The 18,103-nt window shown below is 36.8% G+C and overlaps 1 protein-coding gene across 5 annotated transcripts in view; it reads right to left on the bottom strand.

Annotated features, from left to right (window-relative positions):
• LOC138713417 (uncharacterized) overlaps positions 1-5,669 on the bottom strand; it is a 71,559-nt gene extending 65,890 nt beyond the window's left edge. The window contains exon 1 of one of the 5 annotated variants that reach the window (XM_069845507.1): positions 4,586-5,669. In XM_069845507.1, the coding sequence (XP_069701608.1) occupies positions 4,586-4,660 (75 nt within the window). In that variant the 5' untranslated portion in view covers positions 4,661-5,669. Of the gene's footprint in view, positions 1-3,531; positions 3,924-4,585 lie in introns of those variants that run through there. The other 4 variants (XM_069845502.1, XM_069845504.1, XM_069845505.1 and 1 more) reach the window with 4 other exon arrangements.
• Between the last annotated feature and the right edge of the window lie 12,434 nt (positions 5,670-18,103).

Here is an 18,103-nt window from a genome sequence, read left to right as displayed (position 1 = left end):
TCGACACCTTCTTGCAGAAGAGTATTTCACATACACATCATAGAGAAAAATGTTGTTCTAAAGTGTACTCAACCATTATTAATAGACACTTTATCACCACGAGACAACACAATTTTACTCACAACACGCGCACAGACGTCTTTCCCTCACGACAGATCCAACTCGACGGGCGCGTCAGCGATAGCTACAGCACTACTCTGGCAGCAGGCACCCAGTCCAAGGCCGCTGCGGAATGGTCCGCCGAGCTACAAATGCACTGTAGATCCTCTTTGATAAAAATACAAGCATCTCCTTTTTGGAAGACACAGAAATGAGAACTTAAATAAATATCCATGTGTGCCTAAAATAATATTTCTTGTTGATCCATATGATATTCAGTTATACAATCATAATATCCGAGTTTGACTATAATTATATGTATTTTACCGCCTTTGCTTATCATACAAAATGAATGAGTTAATTAGTCATATTTTCCTCATTAACGTTTTCGGTATGTAACTTGTACCATCTTCAGATGTTTGTATATTATTTTAATTGTAAACCAAGCCTGTGGGTGCATGTATCTGGACTGAAATGGTCAGTGTTTTTGTGTATGCTGTGCGGTGTCGGTGAAGTGTTGTCATGATTACACAAATGATCACCTTAAGAGTTAAGGTGATCATTTGTGTAATCATGACAACACTTCACCGACACCGCACAGCATACACAAAAACACTGACCATTTCAGTCCAGATACATGCACCCACAGGCTTGGTTTACAATTAAAATAATATACAAACATCTGAAGATGGTACAAGTTACGTACCGAAAACGTTAATGAGGAAAATATGACTAATTAACTCATTCATTTTGTATGATAAGCAAAGGCGGTAAAATACATATAATTATAGTCAAATTGTGACAGCTTATCGGTATATCTTCAACATGAAATTCATAATATCCGAGGTTTAGGATTATGAGATACAGTATTAAAGAAGTGATCAATTCAACAATATTTTGTTTCAATCCCTTAATATTTTGATGAAAATAATGAAGATGTACTGTGTTCAGAATATTCGTTTCTAAAAACATCAGTATATTCATAATTTAATTGATCTAGTAAGCAGTACCTAGAGAGCCTTCAACTTAAGACGCAACCCTGGTCACGGCAGGCAGGCAGGTGATAGGCCATTCTCAATAGTGGGAAAACCAAGCAGTGTTGTGTGGCGGCAGGCAGGCGGGTGGGTGGACAGGCTGGTATCTCAAGCGGGAAAACCCAGCAGTGTTGTGCAACCCAGCAAGAAATTAGTATTAGTTTGTCTTCTGTAAGATGTGTACGTGTTTGGTCAGTTTTAGTTTTCATTTAACATTAACATGTTTGGTGAACTGTGCTCTGTTTAGGTTTAAATTTATCATGGTGTTTACCACTGAAGAGAGGGTGTTTTTACTTTTGACATATGCGAAGAAGAAATCCTACAAAAGTTGTCGTCGTAAATTTCGTCAATTCCCTGATGTAACCGTCCCAAATAAGGCCACAATTTCGAGACTATTCAGGAAATTCTGTACCACTGATTCAGTTTTAGCGAGGAAGAAAAACAAGAGACACATTGTACTAACAGAGGAAAAGAAGCTTGATGGTATCAGAGCACTCTTAGAGGCGAGTCAGAAAAAATCTATCTCACATGTAGCTGTACAGGCAGGTTTGTCTGTAGGATCGGCCTACAAAGCCATGGGTTACATTTAAAGCCTTATAAAATTAGAAAAGCTCACAAACTGAACATTCCTGATCATAATGTTAAAATCAATTTCTGTAACTGGTTTTTAAATTCCACACATAATGGCATAATCAATCCCGAACTGTTGTTCTTTACCAATGAAGCATGGTTGCATTTCAGTGAATATGAAATTCACAGAATAATCGCTACTGGAATGAAAACAATCCCCATGTGCTTCATGAAGCACCTCTGCATGTTAAGGTTGGTGTGTGGTGAGCGATCTCTTCCAGGAGAATAATAGGGCCAATCTTCTATTATGACACAGTAGATTATCATCGTTACATCAGACATATTGTCTCAATTTTTTGAACAAAAGAACGATGAAAAAAGTTATGGATGACTTATGCAAGAAATCCAATAGCCCATACAGCCGAGCAATCTATATAAGGATTAATGCATGTGTTTAGTAATCAAGTGATCGTTAATTGGCCCCTGCGTTCCCCGGATCTTAATCCATGTGACTTTTATCTATGAGGTATGTTAAAACATAAAGTGTAGAGATGGGATAAACTGTTCTTCTTAAGAAACAGTTTCGACTGTAACTGTTTCATGAACGAAACTGTTCCAAAATTACAGTTTCATAAGAATATGTTTACAACATCAGTGCCAACTGTTCCAATCTCTCATCTGCTTCGGGAACATGTTTCAAAGCGCTTGAATCGTCTTTAAATCAGCTGTTCAGTGTATTATGACAACGAAAGACAGTTTTCGTAGGTTACTGTTAAGGGTACAGTAAATAACTACAATTCAAAATAAATAGATTTTAATAAAAATAACGCATATAACCCTAGGAGAGTTTAATAACGATATTAGCAGATGATATTTTTCGCGGAATATTAATAATTAACGTTATATTAGGGCACCATGAACATATTTTCCATCAATGGACAGCTAATAATTAATAGCAGATTTATTTGGGAATTTGATTCGTACAATTAAATTGCGTGATCCTACATAGGCTACTGTTGCACGAAGGCTGTGTGGAACATTAATATTATAATATCTACTTTTAATTGGAGGTCAATGGTAGCACTACACGTGGCCTTTGCCGACAGCAAAGAAGAGGAAAACTGTTTAGAAATTGAACTGTTTATCTCTTGGAACCATGTGGAACGTTGAAGTGATCACTGGAGCAGTAGAACAGGTTATAACTTATCAAAAAAACTGTTCCAGCTTTTTTTTTTACCCATCTCTAATAAAGTCTATGTGAACAATCCTCATACATTAGAGAAACTTCAAGAAAATATTCGGGCCGTGATCTCCAGCATTTCAAGGCAGGAATTGGATCGCGTATTTCAGCATCTACTTGGAAGGTGTGAGCGTTGTATTGAAGCTTGTGAAAGTCATTTTGAACATCTTATGACTTAAGGTAAGGAAATAAACATCATTAAATTAAATTTATAGAAAATAAACTAACATTAAATACAGGTAGAAAGAATGCACGCCAGATCCCTTAGCAGTTCAATTACCGCACAACGCAGCAGAGTGTTACCATTCGAGAATACTGCCCGCCTGCCGGTATCTAGGTTGCATCTTCAGTTGAAGGCGCTGTATTTGGATGACACCTCATTCACTATAGTCCCCTCAGGTCAAGGTAGAGCATCCATCCGCCAATGTAACGAATATTGTACACTTTTATCACTGCCAATTTGGCGCTATAAAGCAATTTCAACACTTTTATCACAGCCACAATACATTTCCATTCTTTTTGCACTATATAGAACAATATGGAATTATCATACATATTTGCATGTGATAGGCTTACAAGTGTGATTACCGGGTATATTAAATAAACAATACAACACAACTCGTACGACTTCTTCTTTCAACGAGGAAAATGCGTTGTACTGTGTACCTAACTATGGCTGAAAATACGTATTTCTCAATGCAGTTCAGATAACACATTTAACGGAGATTGACAATGTAAAGTGCCAGCAGAATTGTATTGCTGTCTTAGTGCAAACAATTAACAAGAAAAACCAAGGCTTTGTGTCCTGCATTGGATTTAGACCTACAGGGGAAACAACCCGTCAAAAGCACTGAACTTATAGAGGAATTTCGTAGCTCGTAAGAATGCCGGCAACTAAGGTTTCACTAGCTCTGTACATTACGTAGCCTATCTTCTCGGGATGAGCATTAGGCTCTTCTTTGGCAAACACTAAATACATCTTCGGCTGTACTTTGAAATGGCTGACGAACTTGTCACAACTTCATACAACTGATAAAATCAGATCACTTATCTTGTCATATCGTTGTCAGTTACTTCACACTTAATGAATGGGGGGGGGGGGAGGAAAACAGTCCGTCAAATGAAAATATGTTAGTAATGAAAATAGTAACTAATGCACAATATTTCTTAGATGGATGTTACAATAGTACCCGAATTTTCATGCGATTTATTAGGCCTGCAGCTTAAAATATATATTATTTATGGCTTTTAAGGAACCCGGAAGTTCATTGCAGCCCTCACATAAGCCCGCCATCGGACCCTATCCTGAGTAAGATTAATCCAGTCTCTACAATCATATTCTACCTGCCACAAATCCAATTTAATATTATCCTCCCATCTACGTCTCGACCTCTCCAAAGGTCTTCTTCCCTCTGGCCGCACAACTAACACTCTATATGCATTTCTGGATTCGCCCACAAGTGCTACATGCCCTGCCTATCTCAAACGTGTGGATTTAATGTTCCTAATTATGTCAGGTGAAGAATACAATGCGTGCAGTTTAAACGAAGATAAATTCGAGACTACACATGAACATAACACATTAATGTGAATAATGTAGATTACAAACAAGTAATAAGTACCGTATTAAAAAAAAACTTACAACATTCTTGGATGTATTTTGTGGACTCTGTACAAAACAAATCATGTCTTCATGATTATTTTCAAGAGCTGCCATTTTCACATGCGCGAATGCACAACCTTTATTAGACACATCACACAAATAATCCTTACTTCTGTAGCAAATATATATGCATTTTACATAACACCGTTTTCTATAACTCACGGAACTTTCGTGAATACTAAACAATACGATAACAATTGTCTACAAATTGATTGCTACCGGTATATTAAATACCGAACACAATGGCGCGAGCATCACAAGCGCGTTCTGCCACTGCTCACTTGTCTGCAGCTACGACACGAGGATAAAAAGACAGGAGGGAGCATGCAGTTTGAAATGGTGGAATCAAAAAGGTGTATAAGACGTATAATGGCAGACGAAACGGACAGTATATCTAAACCGAGCGAGTGAATCAAGGAGTGATCGCGGATTACAACCGGTATTAGCGCCGCGGGGTAACGCAACGATATCACAGTCTACTATATACAGTCGCGAAGCTTGAGGTGTTTTTTTGCAAATCTCGTGATAAAGCGCTCCAAGCGGTTAGCAACTAAAAACAATAGACTGTCCATGGTCGACTTTGGACTGTGTCGTATTTCTATCGAGTGCTAGCTCGTTGCGTATTTCACATTGATGCATGTGAAATGTTCGTTATTGGTTATAATGAAAATGTTAATGGCTAAAATATAATAATTGAAATAATAATATGGGACAAGGAGGAGACGTTTGTAGTGCTATAAATTGTAGCAACAGTAAGAGAAAGAGGCCAGAGTTATCCTTTTTCCGATTTCCGAAAGATTCAGAAAGGTTCCTGGGTTTCCACAAGAATGCTGTGCAGAAACAAAACTCTCAATTTTGAAGTTCTTTGTGACTGTTAGAATACATTATATCCTTAAATTTCACAATGAAATGTTTCAGTCTAACCGAAAGGACATTAGATACCGGTTAAAGTTCTGCCACTTAGGCTGCTAAATTTCCAGAGAAATAAAGGTTAGGTCTACTTTTTTTTTTTTCAGAGGATATATTTTTAATTGTAGCTATTAATTTTGTTATTATTTTTATGTGTTATTTTTACTAAAGACGTAGAAAAATTAAGTTTGTTTTAATGAAATTTATTGATCACGTTTTATTTTCAATTCTGGTGGGATTATTATCGCTTAGGCCTACTTTTTTCTTCAAAGGATATGTTTTTAATTATAGCTATTAATTTTGTTGTTATTTTTATTTGTTGCTTTAACTAGAGACGTAGAAAAAGTTTGTTACAATAAAATGTATTGATCACGTTTTATTTCCAATTCTGGTGTCATTATTATTGCTTAACCTCATCCCATTTTGTTAACTACGTAAGCCTACACTAGAAGTACCGGTACACGTAAGTTACTCCATTAATTCATATTTCCATTATTATTGTTTTAAAGAGAATTGCAAATTAATATTTATTGGTTTCAATTCATAGTTAATTATCGCTATAATCTTGAATGAGTGAAGCTATTATAGTAAATTTCAGTTCGTTTTGCATAAACAAAAATTATATTAACTTATTTCTTGCAGGTATCTTCGAGTTTATGGTGGAATTTAATATACTTCATTAAAATAATAAATTAACTTTATGCATTTAATATTTCAATAATGGAAGGAAGGTGTTAATTTTTCCAAAAGAACACGACAACGAAAGTGTAACATATTTTGTCGGCTGCTAGGAGAGAGATCTGCGATGATGAGGCGATAGTAGCGATCCTAGTGGTGGGCAACTACCACTGTTTGCATTTTTACTACATATTGAGCTTCGCGACTGTATATAGTAGACTGTGACGATATCAAGAGAGTGGTTTGTATACGTGTGTGTGTGTGTGTATTAGTGGCTTCAGTGTCATCATATAACGCTCTATACGAGGTGAAATATAGCGGGCAGACAATAGGAAAACACCATATTTTGCAAATACGCGCTACGCCAAAGAGATAGTAAAATGGAAGCTGCAGTGGATATGGCGAGTAAAGATAAACCGACAGACAACACCGCTCCGTGCGGAGACTGCAGGAAACACGAGACCGAAGCCGACGCAGCGATCGAGTGTGACGGATCCTGTAAAAGATGGTACCACAAAGATTGTGCAGGGGTCAGCGCAGTAGACTACGCTACCCTCAACAAGCCTAGCAGCTCACTATTATGGTTATGCCGAGACTGTAAGGGCGACTTCATCATGCTGAAAAACGGGAAAGAAGACCTAAAGGCAATCTGGGAGGAAATTAGAAGCCTGAAAGCCACATTCAAACAGACAGTAGCAGGTCTCTGCTCAGGTCGTGGTAGAGCTTTTCTTAAGCTCTACCACGACCTGAGCAGAGACCTGCAAGGAAAGATGCAAGGACAACAGTCATCGTTGAAAATGCTGATGCAGATCAAGAGAAGAAACGGAAAAAGGGATCAGCCCCTGAACCACCCAGCAACGAGACAAACATACAGATGGCCAGTGAGCAAGCGACGTTATCAGAGCCCAGAAGCCAGGAGAATAATAGCCAAGTAGCGAAAATATTCTCAGGAACGCCCCATCCAGAATTAACGGCGGGGAAGACGCCGAGGATGAAAATGCAGACAGAGAAGGAACCTGGACTGAGGTTTTTTTTCAGTAGGTTATTTTACGACGCTTTATCAACAGCTTAGGTTATTTAGCGTCTGAATGAGATGAAGGTGATAATGCCGGTGAAATGAGTCCGGGGTCCAGCACCGAAAGTTACCCAGCATTTGCTCATATTGGGTTGAGGGAAAACCCCGGAAAAAACCTCAACCAGGTAACTTGCCCCGACCGGGAATCGAACCCGGGCCACCTGGTTTCGCGGCCAGACGTGCTAACCGTTACTCCACAGGTGTGGACTGGACTGAGGTAGTCAGACGTGGCCGCCCTCAGAGACCGAATATCAGAGGTTCAAAACAAGTACAAGACACAAACCTTAAAGCGGCAGACAAGATAGCGTGGTTATATGTAGGCAGCTTACATCCAATGACGGAAAAGGAAGGCCTCATAAGGTATCTGCAAGACAACGGGATCACCAGCGACATTTCGAACGACCAGTTAAACACCAGAGGAACGAACAAGGCATTCAGAGTAGGAATTAACTTCAGCCACCTTACCAGAGTAAACCACCCTGAATTCTGGCCGGAAGGAGTCCTCGTAAGACGGTATATTTTTCGACGCTCAGGAAACGCAGTTCTCATCCCCACGAACGGAATTCCCCAGAGCGAAACACGTCGATAAAGGAAAGGATAGCGCACAACAGCAGAAAGAAGCTCTGAGGACACTACTATGGAATGCAGAGGAAATTATAAACGCGATACAAATGACGCCAGACAATATGTTCCAGCCATATGACGCAGTGATCCTAACGGAAACTTTTTTAATGAAGGAATGGTATACAGAGAACTTCTACTCTATTAACTCTCTCGCTACACAAGGTGTGCATGGAAGACCGAAAGGCGGCCTCACACTGCTCCTAAAAGCCAGGCTATCGCCATTCAACATTATGTTAAAAACAGACAATATTCTAACGGTCAAAACTAATCTGTGTGTCATCATATGCGCATACTTTCAGCCGTACTACAGACAGGAAGACATCATAGACGAGTTAACAACAGCACTAAATTCAATACCACGAAAAGCACCAGTGATACTCGCGGGAGACTTAAACTGTAGAATCGACGCAGACAACCACAAATCAAAAGAAGTAATCAGCTTTTTAGAAGAAGAAGGACTCACACTGATTAACAAGAAAGAAGCCAAAACATACACCAGTTTCAACGGGTGCAGCACAATCGACTTAGTCTTTAGTAACCAAGAAGTATCGCGACAGCAGATGTTAGAAAGTGTAGTCGCGAGGAAACATCTGCCAGTGGACACAACAATATATATCACCAACACTCCAGCAAAGAAACAAGAAAGAGTGAAGATAAGGAGAAAACTGGATCTAGCTGCAATAGAAAAAACGGACACCAAAGAAATATCAGACACCATACAAAACTGCAACATAGAGGAGGCAGTAAAAATTATGGAACGGTGCATCCAAGGCGCAACTCTGAAAGGCAATCGACAGAACAGAAGGGCGCAACCTTGGTTCAATCAAGAGTGTTACAAGGCAAGGAAACACAATGATAGCACTAAAGAAAGCACTCAGCACACAAACAGTGGAGCACCTACAGAGATACAACGTCAGCAGACGAGAATACAAGAACGTAATAAAAGGGACAAAAGAAATGTCCAGGAGGAAAAAGAACGCAAACAAATAGAAGAGGCAGAACAACAATGGTACAAGGCTATATCACCAAGACAACCACGCTTCCCGAAGGATATACCAATGACTGTATGGGAGAATCATTTCAGAAACGTACTCCAGAACAGAGAAACACGGCCCAAACTGGAGCACATAGATACAGACGTGGTACCATTCACCGTAGCAGAAGTTGAACAAGCAATGCACGCGGCAAAAATGAAGAAAGCCTGCGGCCCAGACAAGATCTTTAACGAACACCTAAAGACCACGGCAACATACTTCAAAGAAATATGGACAACAATCTACAATAAGTACCTAGAAGAAGGAAAAATTCCAGAGAACTGGAGGTGTGCAACACTAAAAGTCCTGTACAAAGGCAAAGGTAATATAAGTGACCCAAATTCATACAGGGGCATAGGCCTGGAATGCCCACCATTGAAGATACTGACAAGCCTAATAACGAAAAGACTATACAAGCTCTTAGAAGATGCAATACCAGAAGTGCAGTTCGGGTTCACAAAAGGGAAGTCGACGCTTCAGGCGGTGATGTGCCTCCAGGAACACATAGAAGAAGTATTAATTAAGCAAAATGGGAAACTACATGCAGTCTTTATAGACTATACAAAGGCTTTCGATCTTATCAACAGAACAATACTTATAGATAAACTAGAGAACATCACTGGAAAGAACTACATCACAAGACTATTAAGGAACATCATGGAAAGCAACTATGTGCAAATTGACAATATCGACAGATCTCAGCCACTGGAACAGACAAATGGAGTGCTACAGGGCGATCCGCTAAGCCTGCTGCTATTCAACATAGCAACATCAGATGTCTACAAAGACATTGAAGCAGACAATGTCAAAATCTACGCCTATGCCGATGACATGGTGATTCTATCCATGTACATAGAAGACCTTTAGACAGCGTTCAATCACCTTAAAGAATGGGCAAACAAAAACGAGCTACTCCTAAACGAAAAGAAGACAGTCACAATGACGTTCAGGAAAGGGGGTAGAGCAGCAGCCAACGACGTCATAATGTATGGAACGGAACCACTGACAAGAGTCCCACACTTCAAATATCTAGGGATCACCATGCAGACGCAGGGCAATGTATACACATTGCATGTAAAGGAAAGAGCAGCAGCAGCAGTGATAGCCATGAACGGAATAAAAAACCTACATAAGATATCCCTGTCGACAGCAATGAAGCTTTTCGAGCTCAAAATCACACCCATAATAACATATGGAATAGATTTAATATGGGAACACCTAACGAAAAACAATCTAGCAGACATCGAGAGAGTCAAAGCGACATTCCTGAAAAAAGCATTATGTCTATCCAAATACACCCCATCACGTCTTACCTACGTATTGTCCAAGGAATCTTTCTACATCGAAGATCTGAGATATCAACTGCTACTGACATCTACAAAGGCATATAACGACCCACTCCAGGAACTAAAGGCAAAGAGAGCAGATATATGTATGGAGTTCTACGCCACGGACGCAATGATGAACACAGAATGGAAGAAGGCCAACTACGAATTCAGACATGTGATGACGCGATTCGCAGTCCATGGGTTTCACTTCAAGCTATGTAGCGTCGAAAAATACCACCAGCCGAATGATCACTGTGTATGTAAGCTCTGTGGAAACATTTGCGACAGATACCATGCAGCGAAGTGCGAACGTAAAACAGTGTCATTAACAAAATTTTTTGAATCGTAATTAGGTTACTATAGCTAGACCACTTAGAAAAGGCAGCTATGGCGGAAACCTAAATCATTTCCTTCTCCCATACTCGCTGCGTGTTCCCCTCTGTGCATTCCCCGACGTCGATCACCAATCAGAATCTGTGTCTTAACCGAAGTTGGCGGTGCTAAGTCGCTATTATCGAGACTCTTATTGGATTGTGTTCTTTACTTCCGCTTCAACTGTACACTTCTGGTCAAAATATTTGTCCTCTGATTTCCGCACATGCTCGCATAATTTCGTGTATTTTTCTGGGGAACATTCATACATGAGTTTATGATCAAAAAATATTACTCACGTAAAGACATGTCAATACTCTGGTTATAACTTAAACACACAGCACTATTACTAGTATTCATTTATTTATTTTATACTACCACTTCACTTCACTTTGGCGCAACTGTACTCCCTACGAATTCAGCGCTCGCCATGAACAAGAACTGTAGGAGGGGAGATTAGCGCATGCGCATTACAACTGCATTTACAAAGTGGTACCTCTATAACTATATGCACATTGTTCGCTTCTTCTTCTTATTATTAAAAAGGTGTACTAGTATGGCCGTCAAATTACCCATAGTGCATCTCTTTTTCCGCTGTTGTGATTTTCTATAGTCAAATTAAAAAAATAACCAATTACTTTGCAGATAGAACACCTGATCACAATAAACGTAAGCAAAGGTTTCACGTAACCAGAAACCATGTATAGATAATATCCTACCATTATTTTCACTTCTGTGTGTGTTCGTTATACGGGTGACAGATTACAGTCGCGATTAGCACTTATCGGGATCATGCCCGATCGCGATTACCGAAAATGTGGTGACCCACTACATCCCGTCTGGTCTACAACTGAATTACCATAGAGGAAACCGTACAACCGTATATGTTTGTTTCCCTCCTGGACAACACCTAAAGTTCATACTTCCTTTTTTATGTTTGTTCAATGTTTTTATCCCTTTTTGTTGTTGTTTGTTGCAGCTTGATATGGGAATTTAAAAATGTTATATGCTTTACAACGTAAACTGATACAATTTATATCATTGCTATTTATATTATATTGAAAAAAGATTTTATAACCTATAACATTTATATCATGCCAAAAATGTATATTATTTTGTAATAAAACATTTTTAAAATCAACCTTAACCTCAACGATAGCGTCGTAATGGAGACTGAAATTGAAAATCTGAAAAAGAAACCATTTCCAGTTAGTAATCCATTATTTATTGAAATGAAACATCTTTCAGCAGCCTTATATTGCTCTCTCTCTCTCTCTCTCTATATATATATATATATATATATATATATATATATATATATATATATGAAATATGAATAATTCGTCTGTCATTTGTTAATATATTTCGTTTCACTTTTCTCACATCTGCATTAAATTTTTCCACTACGTCTAATAGTAGCCAAATTCATTTTCTAGCCACTCATTCTCATTTTCGTTTTTATTTCATATAATACAATGGAAGGGGTAACAAACTTTCACAGCAGAAGCTATCACGACTTCCTAAATAATATAATTCAAGGTGATGCGAAACCAAAGATTACTAAAATGTTACTTTCGTCCACTGGGCCGTGCCTCAGCGCGATTATTTTGTTCAGGAAACAGGATTTAGCTCCTGATCGCGAACGGGACGGTGACACACTACAAACCCGATCGCGATTAGGTCGATAATCTCGATTAGTGACTGTAGTCTGTCACCAGTATTATGTGCAAAAATGTGTGAACGATACCACAGGTTAGTATATACAGTTCCGAAGCTCAATACTTACTAAATATGCAAACATAGACAGTTGAAATATGCATCCATAGATACTTGCTAGCCACCAGGATCGCTACTATCGCCTCATCACAGACTCTTTCCCTAGCAGACGATAAAATGTATTGTACTTTCGATATCGTGTTCTTTTGAAAAATTAACACCTTCCTTCCACTATTGAAATACGAAATACATAAGGTTTATATATTATTTTCATAAATTATATATTATATTTTATAAACTCACTTTTTTTCTTAGAATTTATAGTGCAACAAACGTCTCCTTGTCCCATATTATTACTCAAATTATTGTATTTTAGCCATTTACAGTTATTACAACCGATAACGAACATTTCACAGTTTACACAACTTTTCACAACAATGCGAAATACGGCACAGTTAATGCCTTTTCGATCTAGACCAGGCCGTAATATATGTTCGGGTTTTCTATTTCAGTGTATGGAGCTTAGTGAATTATTAAATTATAACTTTATTGCGTATCATTGCTAAGTTTTATTTAGTGTAATGTGTCCATCAGTTCCCTTTACTTCTTGTTGCATAATATGTTGCAGAAATAATTACAAAACTGTGTTATTTTAATGTGAGAAGAATTTTACATGTTAACATAATCTTTTGGCATCAACATTTTAAGTTTAGAATGGAAGCTATTTTGAGGTTTAATAAAAAAATTATATTGTGATTGTAATATAGCACATCTACCTTCCTTGATAAAGACAGAAAATTTATCATACCACTCTTATGAAATTATTGTACTTACGATTGTTACTTCGTCTCTTAGGTAGTAGATAAATACAATAATTCAATACTCAATTGTAGTATTAAAATGCAGACAAATTGAATGTGCGGAGTATCATAAATGTCATTATGCTTAATTATAATGTATAATTGCGAATTTAGGAATACTGTATAAGATATAGTAAACATAACCTATAATATTTCGATATGAATGGCAGGGCATTGGAGACCACTAAAATTAGACAGAAAGGTGCAACTGGGACAGAAAACATAACCTATAATTTCAACATATCGAAATATTCGTGCGGTGCAACTGAAAATTATTGAATCGTACATAAATGAATGCACAATAATTTCGCAATATTTAATCGAAATAAAGGCAGGTAGGTCTATTACACATACGAACAACGTAATTTTCACACCAAAAATAATATTACACCTTAACTCGCAAGGAATTATGTCTGAAGTGTCTCCTAATCATTGTTTTAAATTTTATTAATGCAATTACAGTACATTTTAGAGAAATATATGTTACTTTTTATGTATTCCAATTAATTTATATGGTTGAAACCAAGCCCCCACACCAGTAGCTGCGCAGACCATACGGGACAGGTCAAGTAGAACGTTGCGCTCGACGCCATTACTGTGGCAGCTCAGGCTCAGGCTAGCAGGGTATTAAGTTTCTAGCTACAAATATCCGGACCCTTAATAATACATAAAAATATAATAAACTGTGAAATTATTGTTTATCCTTATTATAATACAATAATAAGTACCCAATATGATTTATAAAACCAATACAAGTGGATTGAATTGCGTCAGTAAAGTTTCATACGAAGATCTGCCTGCTGCAGTTGAACCTACAATATGGTCTACAATATTATTTTTGTCGAAACTAACAATCCTCTTGATATTCATATATCAAATACAATACAGTGTTATCACAGTCTAATAGATACAGTCACGCAACTCATACGTATAAAATATGCCAACATTTGACAGCTGGCGCGACAGTAGCCCTCTAGCGGCAGGCAAGTTAAAAGTGTGCACACGACATATGATAACACATCAGAAAATGGGTTTTGCGTAATTTATTTTATATTTTTATGCTATACAATAAGTGTATATGGTTCTTATTAATTCTACTTTAGAATCCTGGAAGAATTTCACACGCAGTTAATCTACAAGTTTCAGAAGCTGGGAATAAACGTAATTCTTTCTGCTCTTTACAACTGAATCATGGCCCTGATCACGTATCATGGGTTTTTGAAATAATATAATTGTTCGTGCGTGGTCGGTTAATTCAATTCATTCCTATATATATTTATGAATCATTGGAACTTTGTATTTCCTGTGAGAAGAGTAAAAATTAGTAGCTTCAAAATTGTAGGGCATATCGCGTGGTGAACTCTTCTCCCTATTTCCTGAGAAATTAACGATTTTGCATACCGCAAATTGGGGTAAACTCGGCCGCTGAGATAAACTTGAAAATAAAGAAAAGGGGAGGATTTAAACATTAATATGAAGTTCATTATTTTTCCATTTCTTAAAAACCGGTATTTCCTTTATTATTTTGAGTCACAAATAGTGCTGATGCATGGTTTAAATTTTTATGCCAAGTTTACCGCATTTTACATTACATTTCCAGTTTTCACACATAATGCCTAATTTTAACTTATCCTACCTATATAATACGTAATTTACATGCACTTACTGTTAATATGACGTAGGTGAGAACAAATAAATGAACACACAATTTTGTTGAAAAAATTGTAACTTCAATTAACTCAGAAAATGTAGGCCTAATTTTATTTTCAGAGCAGAAGTGATGTAAGTCAAAAATGGGTAATGAGGGGTTAAAGTAAACATTCTGTAAAATACAGCGCAAAGTGGCAGTTAATATTGAATTTATTTAAACTATTAATAGTCAATGAATAGCACGAAGGATATATTAATTGCTACTTTGCGCTGTATTTTACAGAATTTTTACTTTAAACCTCGTTACCTGATTTTGACTTACACCATTTCTGCACTGAACGGCTCAAATAATCACTGGGAATGTAAAATCAACACCAATAACAATCATGCAAATTATTACAGAAAAGATTGCTTTTTATATTAAATTTAAAAAGGCTCTTTTGTTTGTTGAGAACTTAATACGTCTTCCAAATGAATCTACACCAACACATCAGAAATTTATCGACACAGTCTGGATTTATTCAAGAAGTGAATATTTTGCAAAAGGATTACATACTCCATGAAATCTTGCAAAATTAACACCATGATACCTACTTGAATGCTATATAACATTCAACTTTTGAAAAATATAAAGAAAAAAACACGAATACAAAAATTATGGAATTACTTGCATTAAAAACTGTAGATATATTATCCAAAATCGGAATGGTTACACATTTACACATATGATCTCTGCAAAAAATAATACACTGTAACAGGTATTTACTTTGTTTTTATTTAGGCTAAACTGTCCTTCCTGACATACAAATAGGTAACTGATAAATAATAAATGTTTTACAGAACACAATACGTAGGCTACCTACAACGTGGATTATTGGTTATGACTGAGTTATGATTTTCTCTTGGTCTTTAGGGAATCTGAAGAACGACAAATTCGGAGATTTAAACTTGTTGTTACTGCAGTTTTCGTCATTGCACACATTGCCTTTATTCCGACGCATGATTAAAACGTTATTATAACATCTCGCATCCCTTTAAAGCACGTGCTGGCTGTATCACCCCTATGACCAGTGCCATGCCTGCCGCTTGGGCGCTAGTGTCGCGAATGTTGGCAAAAAAAGTGTTGAAGTTGCGCGACTGTATCTATTAGACTGTGGTGTTATTGTGACGAACAAAATGATAATAAAAACGGACAGGAATGAAGAAAATGTAGACCTACTATTTACCCTGAAAAAAAAGTAAAAAGACTTTAATATGTTGAGTGTTACTAATCAATCCACTAAATCTTACTTCAAAATGCATTTGAAATCTCAATAATAATAATAACAATAATAATAATAATAATAATAATAATAATAATAATAATAATAATAATAATAATAATAATAATAATAATAATAGTAGTAGTAGGCCTAAATTATTATTATTATTATTATTATTATTATTATTATTATTATTATTATTATTATTATTATTATTATTATTATTATGGGATATTGTAGCTTTCTCTGTTAAATCAAGCATCAGATCTGAAAAATTTCCTGTTTACTTTGTGATGCAAGTTTTCGTTAATCAGGTTGTTTTTCCTCCAGTTTTTTTAGTCAAGCTTCTTAAGTTTGATATTATAACTGCTTATCTGTCGCATCCTCTGATTGAGGTTCTGGCTGATTTGTACAGCTATTATCAGGCAATATATCTTACTTGACGATATGTGTCTGATCAGTGTAATATGTAGTTAGTCGGCGATGTATGCAATGGAGGGGGAAAGGAACTGGCCACCCTACCCCATTATCTCCTGTCCTAGTTGCCTCATAAGTGGTGCCTTCTTGGTATCACAAATGATGTTCAGACCTGTTTTCGGACAGTTGACTAAACAACAATCTGTCACGTTTTCTTTTACAAGCCAGGTTTTCTTTTTTCAAAGTCCTAATCTGTTCATTCCTTTTCTGTAACTCACTTTCCATTAATGTCAATCTTTTCTTGGGACTGAGCATAATTATAATTGTGTTCGGCACTAATAGCATCAGGGACGTGTGATGCTATTACATTGTCTGGTTCTGAGACTCCAGTAGGCTAACTTACTTCTTTTCACAATCCTCATAGGGTGTTTTTCTACCTAAAAATAATATTATAACACGTAAAAAAGAAATTCTACTAAATATACTTTTAAATGATAAAGTTAAAGGCAATGGAAATTAATATGAATTTAATTTGTTTTAACAATAAACCTATCCGCATGAGATATTCTGGAAAATTAAAGAGAACTGAAATTGCGTCATCTTCCATTTTTTTCATGTGATTTCTAGAAGCAATCTTCTGTTAAATATTCAGAATGCAATTTGTGTTGTGATATTTTGTTCGAATAAAATTATCTCTTCTAATGGCAGATAGCCATCGCAACAGTAGTTCTGCTTTTCTTTTTAGGAGGAAAGCTAGAAATAACACATATTTTATTATAATGCCTCTACCATTTTTTAAAAATATCAGCAATATGTTTGCCGAAATACTTTTAGTGTAAGTTGACAGAATAATTCAATCTACATGAAAGTGCTATTTATTGCCTACATTTATTGAACGTTAAACTATGAGATGCATTTAAATATCGTTATTTATGCATTAAAAGTGATGCTGCAGCCTTTCCTGAAGCGATTTGTGCAGTTAAAATCCTAACAAGAATGCATCATTATGATAGATTGACCAGGGGCGGCTTTTGGGGTAGTGCCAGTGTGCCATGGCACCGCCAATGAAATAAACAAAAAATAATATCATAAAAAGCAGTTGTAATAGTTTATTTCTACACTTTTTTATTCGTATTTCATCTGAACGAGCGCGCGCACAGATCGGGACGCACTCTTGCAGCGTTTTTCTGAACTTTGGAGCCACTTCTGTGTGGCACTGCTTACGTCCATATAACACTGTACAAAAGGCTACTACGTTTCTTATGGCAGACTTTGAGCCGAATTCAGTTTGACTCAGTAGTTAATATTCCGCCCGCTAGAGCACAGCAATGCAGAAATTTCACTAGATGGCAGTGTTGTTGGAGACGTTAGGAAGGGAACCGTTAACCGCAGATTTGCACGAAAACACAAGTTAAAGTTCCGCGCCAAATGTTAATGTAATGTTGCCAATTCAAAACTAATGCACATAACTTGGATTTGAATGTGTAAAGTATTATCCGTTTAACTATATTGAATACAGAGATAGTCATGGTTCTTTTTAGAAAGATAAATATTTTTTTCATATTATGTAAC

This window comes from Periplaneta americana, chromosome 14 (assembly GCF_040183065.1).
Source record: "Periplaneta americana isolate PAMFEO1 chromosome 14, P.americana_PAMFEO1_priV1, whole genome shotgun sequence".
Classification (NCBI taxonomy): domain Eukaryota; kingdom Metazoa; phylum Arthropoda; class Insecta; order Blattodea; family Blattidae; genus Periplaneta; species Periplaneta americana.
Note: the sequence above shows the minus strand (reverse complement) of the source record. Positions and strands in the feature narration are given on the sequence as shown.